This window comes from Urocampus carinirostris, chromosome 13 (genome assembly GCF_059441175.1).
Source record: "Urocampus carinirostris isolate Australia breed hairy pipefish chromosome 13, RoL_Ucar_1.0, whole genome shotgun sequence".
NCBI lineage: Eukaryota > Metazoa > Chordata > Actinopteri > Syngnathiformes > Syngnathidae > Urocampus > Urocampus carinirostris.
Genome location: NC_142361.1, coordinates 32,957,679 through 32,967,139, shown reverse-complemented (window position 1 = coordinate 32,967,139; position 9,461 = coordinate 32,957,679). Strand labels below are relative to the sequence as shown.

The 9,461-nt window shown below is 40.5% G+C and overlaps 1 protein-coding gene across 4 annotated transcripts in view; it reads right to left on the bottom strand.

Annotated features, from left to right (window-relative positions):
• Positions 1-1,505: 1,505 nt before the first annotated feature.
• Positions 1,506-9,461, bottom strand: part of rasgrp3 (RAS guanyl releasing protein 3 (calcium and DAG-regulated)) — a 60,558-nt gene continuing 52,602 nt past the window's right edge. For all 4 annotated transcript variants that reach the window (XM_088350978.1, XM_088350977.1, XM_088350976.1 and 1 more), the window contains one exon: positions 1,506-2,257. In XM_088350978.1, coding sequence (XP_088207104.1) covers positions 2,249-2,257 — 9 coding nt within the window. In that variant the 3' untranslated portion in view covers positions 1,506-2,248. The remainder of the gene's footprint in view (positions 2,258-9,461) is intronic.

Genomic DNA, 9,461 nt, shown 5'->3' with positions numbered 1-9,461 from the left:
ACATTGTAAAGCGCTTTGGGAAGTCATTGACTTGAAAAGCGCTATATAAATGCAGATCAGATCAGATCAGACGATGACCAGGCTGCAATGGATGTTGCAATACAAATACACAAATATTGTGTAAATTTTTGGGGACTATGGTCACCAACAAGTTGCTAGCAGGCAACCTGGTAGCCCAAGTAGCCTGTTATCAGGATCTGAAAACAGTTTACCAATCATTTTGGTATTCTAGTAATTTAGATTATTTTTACTGGTTTCAACCTAATTCTATTAAAGCATAACAAAGGGTTTGGTGTTAAAAAGGCGTAAACGTGTGTTGGTACACTATACAACCTAAAAAATATTGAGGTTAACTTGTACAGTGTTACAATGATCCGCAGGAGGCACCACACATGCTCCAACAGAAAACCCCTTAACCTAGAACTTGTACTGGTTTGACTGGGGATCAAACTTACATCCCTGTGTGCCATGACCCCTGGCTTACGTTAAAAATTGTGTTACTGCCAGCACCAATTCCTTATTTGTCTAATTGAAACATTCTGGTTAACTATTTATAAACCTCGACTCAACTTTTTTCTGTGGCTGACTGATGATGCGTTGACACCATAGCAGGTATAGTGTAGATTGAAGGATTTTACACATTTGACTAAAGGATTTTATACGATTGAATACAAATTACATTTAATACAAAAGATATTCACTGACTGGGCTGTGAGGCGAAGTCAGGGCACCCTGGTGGAAAATGTTGTTTACAGGAACGGCGGGAACGGGACGTAAGGCTGATAAGATAATCAGTACATCCAGACGCAGAAAGGCCCTGATGACGTAGAAACGCTCGGTGTTGTTTTGAGTACCCCAGACATCGCGACGCTCTTCGACGAGATGGTGAAGCCCGGGGGGGGTCTTCCTTGGCACGCCCATGGGAGGAGTCGGCATGCCATTATGCGGGGAGAAGATGGCCAATAAGAGAGAGCTAAAGGACTTCAGAAGAAGACTACACACAGACTCAAACGTCACTAATTCAGCCGTTTTCGATGGAGTACACTTTAGTTAAATTGTTAGGGAAATTAAATCTGCCCCCGTGTGAAAATGTCTACTTTCTTGTTCATCTTTTCCCTCAAGAAACGAGCGTGCATAAATTGTTGGTAAAGGAATATGGAAGTTTGAATTTGGGTTTGTCTGTTGGACTCTGTGTTTTGTGCAAAAGTTTTCTGGAGTAGATTCTGACGTGGGGCAGCTCTCAGGCAGTGGGAGGGTGACCAGCTGTCTGAGGGCCGAGGCGGAGTCGACGCGCCATTCTTCCGGGACGGGAGACCAATGGAACCCAACCAAGTGGCGGAGGAGATTCTTTGCTCAGCAACTCGAAAGAAGGAAAGAGTTGGCTTTTGGAAGGAGAAGCGTGCAGAGCTGTATTGATTTGTGCGTTAGAAATAAATCCACTCGTGAGTGAAAATGCCGGCCTCTTGAGAACTTTCCATGCAGAAAAGAGCGCGCAAATTGTTTGGATGAGTGGTGATTGGGAAAGCTCACAAATTGGAGTCAGATGATTAATGGAAGTTTGTGTTGATTTGAAAAGAAATTCCAACATTCGGTGAATGTAGGTTGTGTTTGGTTAATGGAGTCAGATAACTAATTCGAACAATTTGGTAAACGGTACATTTTCATATTTCGTTCCCAACAAGATCAATTAGCAAAATGTGAGCGGTACTCAAGTCACCAAGACCTCAAAATCACAAACTACAAAAATAAACTTTATTACAGTATTAGTTTCTAAAGTTCAGTTTCCATGCATACATTAACCACCTGCTATTCACTAACCCTTGTCATCGATAATAATTACCCGAGTTAAACGACCTGAATATTCCATTAAGTTCCTTTTAATCTCATCTTTCCCTTTGTTATGTTCACAGTCCACATTGCCTCTCACTCTAAAGTCACACACTCTCTGGAGAGTCCTCCGAATGAATTCCCATGCGCCAACTCTATGGCTGGAAGTGGAATTTCTTGGAAAGCACAGAAAGAGATCCATGTCAATCTATCCATCTATATGGTTAGTCACGGGTCACGTTTTTCCCACTTATTGGAGTTACTGAAGAAGAGGTGACGGCGTGTATGTCTTTCTTCCGGGATTCTTGTGAGGACATCAAAGAGGTATGCACCTTCCCAGACAGAAGAACTTCCTGGTACTAGTCCTGGGGGGTTTCCTGGGTCCCTGAGGCTGGCCTTTTCTCACACAACCGGTACCAAGTCAGCTGTCCTGAAACAAAAGTAAAGCAACATATGGATTAGGACAGGGGTGGGCAAACTTTTTGACTCGAGGGCCACAATGAGTTCTAAAATTTGACAGAGGGGCCGAGCCAAGAACAGATGGATTGAGTATTACCGTATTTTCCGCACTATAAGGCGCACCTAAAAGTCTTAATTTTTTTCAAAAGCTGACCATGCGCCTTATAACACAGTGCGCCTTATATATGGCTCAATATTAAATTCGCAAGGTCTCGCAACTTACTCAACAGCCGCCGACTCGATTTTACCCCGAACGTGGAGTAGTCCGCGGTGTATGCTGGGATTTATATACCGGCGTTTAATTGGCTAACCAATGTGTCAATCATCCGTTAAATCGATCGCTATTGGCTGAAGTTATTCGGAGCCTCGGATTGGCTAGAGGGCCAAAACAAACCCTGCAATTGGCCGAAAACGATGTGTCAATCATCCATTAAATCGATCGCTATTGGCTGAAGTTATTCGGAGCCTCGGATTGGCTAGAGGGCCAAAACAAACCCTGCAATCGGCCGAGTTTAGCAATGGCGTAGCAAGCTTGCTAAAGTACGCCATAAAGAAACATGTTTCATTAGTCTGTATTTGTAAATATTCTACTCTCCTGGATTTACTTCACTCACGGTTGTAAGAAGACCATGATTGCGTATCATTACGTGAGAACTTAGGTGAGCTATGCGGCTTTATATTTTCCCGGTATCTTGTTTTAGAACGATCTTGATGTTGCTGTGATGAGTTGAGTGAATTCAACTCAATTCCAAGCGTTTATTGTCATATGCACAGTAAAGTTGTGAGCGAAAAAGAAAATAGAAAGTAAGGAATGGTTGGCATTTCTTGAATTCCAAGACTTTAACCTTCCGAATGATATTTGAAACGACGCATTTGAGTGACATCGTACGGACACCGCATCCGCACGTGTCTACGACACGTATTTGCTTCTTTGCAAGCTTTTGGAATGTTAAGGGTCGAATCAGTTGGACTGAATCATCTGACTGTTTTGTCCACGTTCCCATTGTAGCGCCTTATAATCCGGTGCGCCTTATCTATGGAAGATATAGGACCAAAAACTATTTTTTGGGGGTGCGCCCTATAACCCGGTGCGCCCTATAGTGCGGAAAATATGGTATATAAATTACATACAGGATTTGACCTATTAATGACTCCCCATTTCCCGTAAAATGATTCTTGCGCCGACAGCTTGCTGGCATAATTGGAACGTTTCGTAGCAAAGTGACGGCTAATATCGTACTCCTTTAAAAACCATGACAGTTTTTTGACATATCAAGCATACAGCCTTTGATCCGACTTCTTTCAAAAAATATTTTGTTGTCCAATCTGTTTTAAACACTCAGCACTCACTGTCGACTTTTCTTTGATAAACTCATGTTTGTTTTTGGAAAGGGGAAAGCTTTATCGCCGAAACCGAGAAGGAGAGTGCTTCGTCTGGAAAAAGTTTAACCGCGAAGAAAAGGGGGCAAATGCTCAAGCGCGCCATCTATTGGGGAAATGTGGGCATTACAAGGGAAAGTAAATGAACAAGGTTTGCCGGTATATTTCGATATAACTGGGAGATGTTTGCCAGGCTGGATTAAAAAGACCAACGGGCCGTATACGGCCCACGGGCCATAGTTTGCCCATGTCTGGATTAGGAACTTTGGCATTTTGTTATTCAACAAAATTGTTTTTTTTTTTTTAAATGTCAGCATCAGAAAGAAAGGTACGTAGAGCAGGGGTTAGCAACATTTTCGGTGAGGAGTGCCACTTTCAAATTTCCTTGTAAATCACTGTGCCACACCAAGATCAATGACTCGTACAGCTGTCATTTTACACCAGTCCGAATATACAACATAGATAGACATTGAAATCGTATAACTGACCAATTTATCTTCCACTATTCTTGTTCATCAATAAACCAAAAAATGAATGTGAGCAACAGGTGGAGAGGCCTGTAGATATCCATGACTTTTTACCAAAAAAATCAACCATAATCAACCATTCTTCATCTACAATGGACTACAATCAAAAACAAGTGATATAGACAGCTACCATACGATTCATCAATGAAATCTTATTGCAGAAAATATAAAAACTAGAAATAAAAGCAACAAGGCAGAATGCTACTTGAAAATAATTGCAACAGAAAAAACAGCTGATTTGGTCTCAGGTATAAATGGTTTTCCGTGCTTTGCGATGTCTGCAGTGAGCAATGTGATAACTTGCTTCAGTGGTGGTGTTTTTAGCAGGGACAAAGGTTTTTAGGGTCTGTGTTTGTTTGCTGTACCTGGACACGCGCGGTTTAATGTCTGTGCCTTGAATTCATGTTTCGTCTCGTCATGAAGTTTAACACTTGATGTGCGAGGTACAACGCTCTCGAGGTATAATGCACAAACAGCTCAGTCATTTTTTTGCACAAGCCCCCAGTCGTCAGTCAAAGAATGAGATTTTTTCGCTGAAGGAGCTGTCATTATTCATTTCATTTATCGCGCGCCGAAGTTTCTGTGGCTGGGTCAAAACACGGATTTCTCCTCTTCTGCGAGGTGCTGTGCAGACAGACGAGAAGGGGCGCTACCGTAAAGCCTCTAAACAACACGGCGCGCAACTGAAAATGTCTAAATTTAAGGTAAAAATGCGCATTTTAAAAAAAATGATCCCTATTATTTTGCCGTGCGCTCGCATGCCTCTGGTTAACCCTTCGCGTGCCAGCAGGTTGCCGACCCCTGGTGTAGAGTGTAGCATACAGAAAATAATCGAAACGTCGCTTCAAATTAAAATTGTAAATGCGTGATGAAAAAATATAAACGCCGCTGTTTCCAATTGGGGGGATTTTTTTTGTGTTTTTGGATGTTTATTGTAATTATTGTATTCTATTCATGGAAAAAAATAAAATAAAATAATGGAGTCTTTTTAGAATAAGTGCCACAATATGTTATCGAAAAGCTAACTTCATGATTTGCAAATTATTTTAATCTAATAAGAACACATTAACAAAACTAAACAATACTACAGATATACAACAAAAACTCTACTATGGTTATATAGGTCAACAGGAAACCGCAACTTCAGTTTTATGCATGTCACGTTTGCACATGTTTGTGTTGTCGGCCAATTCCTAAAGTTTCAGTTTATTTCTTGAGGCGTTGTATAAGTCAACAGGAAACTGCAAGTTCAGTTTTCTGCTTGTCACCGTTTTTTGTGTCACCAGACAATTCTCAAAGTTTCAGTTTTCTTTTTTTGCACCTTGGTCTCGTGGTTTTCCTGACATCAGGCTGAACTTTGTTGACATTAGTCTGAAAACTGTATCCTGCATTGAAAATATCCATTTATAATAAAAGCTCATATACTTCATGTACAATAAGTCTACAGACTCTGGCAGACTGCTGTCACAGTCTTGTTCCACGGACAGACTGAGGAGATCATTTCTTCCTCATGCCATGAGGCTCTTTAACTCCACCCGGGGGAGTACAAGCCCACATTAAACCACACCCCCACATTGCATATTACCCTATTTTTATTACAGTGTGTATTTTATGTAGCACTATCTAAATACTCTATATCAACACGTTACTATCTATCTATCTATCTATCTATCTATCTACACTGTTTATGTCTCTCTTTGACTATCAAGGTAGCTTTTGAGCTATTTAGCAAGCCATCTAGCAAAAGAATGGGAAGTTTTTTTAATTATGCATTGAAAAAAAAACAAGTACGGGTGCTCCTCTACCTACGACCATTCGACTTACATAAAACAGTAGATACTAACGTTTTTTTCGGGATGTCGAAAAATATCCAGACATTGCTATTAGTTAGATTTTGTATTGTGTGCACCTTTTTCTGAGTAGAGGACATTACTGGAGTGCTTCTTTCCCCTGCTACCAACGTGTGGCGCTGTAAGAGCTCACCCAGCATCTACCCCGAAGAAGAGATACGGCTTCTACTTCCTGGTTCGTGTGTAAACATTCTATACTGTATCTCCATCCAACTTTGACGTTTTTGTTGTTTAATATCTCGTACATCCATTCAATACGGTTGGTGTGTAAAGAAGAGGCGAGCCGTTTCTTTTGGAATGAAAGTGGAATAAGAAAGCTTGATGCGGTTGAGAAAATGGTTGGAACGCTTTTTTTGGGACATTTTCTACCAAAGAGGAGGACCTCTTGAAGCCCATTTTCCAAAAGTAAGTTCAACCTAACTTTATTTATCTTTATAGAGCATAATGTTTAATGAAATGATCATTTTTAGTACAAACAATGCAGGTTACTTATACAAGCCTAAAACATACCTATATACACCTTAAACATACAAAATATAGCACTGAAGCAACTTACGGACAAATTCAACTTATGATCGTTCGGAAGCTATCTTGTTCGTAAGTAGGGCAGCGTCTGTCAAACATAGGGCACTGATAAAGATAACAGATATATTTTCTTACATATTGTATAATCCTACTTTTATATTAAAATAAACATGTTTCCCTACCTGGGCGTTTAGCCCTTTATGATATGGCAAATGTTATTTTTACAATTTTTAATCTTTAAAAACATGAAAAGTATCGGTTGATTTAACTCCTGTCCATGTGTATTTAAGTACCGTATTTTCCGCACTATAGGGCGCACCGGGTTATAGGGCGCACCCCCCAAAAATAGTTTTGGGTCCTATATCTTCCATAGATAAGGCGCACTGGATTATAAGGCGCTACAATGGGAACGTGGACAAAACAGTCAGATGATTCAGTCCAACTGATTACCCCCTTAACATTCCCAAAGCTTGCAAAGAAGCAAATACGTGTCGTAGACACGTGCGGATGCGGTTTCGTACGATGTCCCTCAAATGCATCGTTTCAAATATCATTCGGAAGGTTAAAGTCTTGGGATTCAAGAAATGCCAACCATTCCTTAGTTTCTATTTTCTTTTTCGCTCGCAACTTTACTGTGCATATGACAATAAACACTTGGAATTGAGTTGAATTCACTCAACTCATCACAGCGACATCAAGATCGTTCTAAAACAAGATACCGGGAAAATATAAAGCCGCAGAACTCACCTAAGTTCCCACTTTCAATAATGACACGCAATCATGGTCTTCTTACAACCGTGAGTGAAGTAAATCCAGGAGAGTAAAATGTTTACAAATACAGACTAATGAAACATGTTTCTTTATGGCGTAGTTTAGCAAGCTTGCTATTCAGTCATCTTTTTCGGCCAATCGCAGGGTTTGTTTTGGCCCTCTAGCCAATCCGAGGCTCCGAATAACTTCAGCCAATAGCGATCGTTTTAACGGATGATTGACACATTGGTTAGCCAATGAAACGCCGGTATATAAATCCCAGCATACACCGCGGACTTGCTACGCCATTGCTAAACTCGGCCGATTGCAGGGTTTGTTTTGGCCCTCTAGCCAATCCGAGGCTCCGAATAACTTCAGCCAATAGCGATCGTTTTAACGGATGATTGACACATTGGTTAGCCAATGAAACGCCGGTATATAAATCCCAGCATACACCGCGGACTTGCTACGCCGTTGCTAAACTCGGCCGATTGCAGGCTTGGTTTTGGCCCTCTAGCCAATCCGAGGATCCAAATAACTTCAGCCAATAGCGATCGATTTAACGGATGATTGACACATTGGTTAGCCAATGAAACGCCAGTATATAAATCCCAGCATACACCGCGGACTTGCTACGCCATTGCTAAACTCGGCCGATTGCAGGGTTTGTTTTGGCCATCTAGCCAATCCGAGGCTCCGAATAACTTCAGCCAATAGTGATCGATTCAAATGATGATTGACACATTGGTTAGCCAATGAAACGCCGGTATATAAATCCCAGCATACACCGCGGACTACTCCGCGTTCGGGGTAAAATCGAGTCGGCGGCTGTTGAGTAAGTTGCGAGACCTTGCGAATTTAATATTGATCCATATATAAGGCGCACTGTATTATAAGGCGCATGGTCAGCTTTTGAAAAAAATTAAGACTTTTAGGTGCGCCTTATAGTGCGGAAAATACGGTATCCATTTTATTTATATATTTGTGTAAATCTATTTTTTCAGTTGATGAATTTTTTTACACGAATTTCTTATTTTTTGTTCCTTCATTTAAACTAATCTGGTGGTATTTTGTGATTGTTTTGGTTTATTTTCTTTTATCGAGCTAGCTATCTAAACTTAGCATTACTATTATAGCTATTGTAATAAAATTGTTTGAAATAACGTCCTCCCGGACGCCCGGGGCGTGCATCTTTTATGTCGGGCGTACAACTTACAAAATGTCTCCACCTGGGGTGGCCGACAGCGTTTTCAAAAAAAAAAAAAAAAAACTAACGATTTTTTTCAATCAAATTTCGGAATTTCGATTCGTTTGGCAATTGCATACTCGGCAGCCAATCAGAAGCCCGCGTTGAATAACTTCGTGCTTCCGGACTTTCTCGAGCGTTATAAAATCGTGCATTTGCATCTCATTTTCCAAAGTAGACGCACAGAGAACACAAGAAAAATGGATAAGTGGATAGGAATCAAGCCAAAACCTCAGCCCCAGAAGAAAGATTCAAAAGAAGCTAACAACATTTATGACGCTACAAAACGTAAACGTACATTAAAAGCATTGTGGAAAGAGGAGTTCACGTGGCTTGGAGCAGACGACGCAACGCAAGCATTGGAATGAAGATGAGTAGATACGGGTACATACTGATGGCAGATGGAAAACAGCCATGTCATATACATGCAATGAATCTTATAAGTAGATTTATTATAAACTTCATTTTAAAGTGTTGTTCTGATATATATTCTGATTATCAATCCTTAGTAATTTGCAATAACGGGTTTTCTTGCAATTAGTCGTCTTATTGTGTTTCAAGTTGTGAAAAATGGGGCAGGCATCTTTATGGTGTCCGCTTACTTTTTATCACGAGTTTCAGACACTGGTAATACTAATATTAACATGTTTTTACAAAGGTCTAAGGATGAATGTCACACCTGTAATATAAGTAAAACGTGAGTAAAATTAGCCATTTTTTGGGGGACCGAACAATTTTTTGTTTTGTCCCCTTTTGTTTTACGACATTTCGTGCATGTTGTTTAGCAGTCCAAAGGGGAATGGAATAAACCAGGTGTGATAGCGAAACATCTCAAAGGTTAGCTTTGATGGTTTAAGCCAAGTCAAGTCATGTTTATTTGTGATGGCCTTAATCACA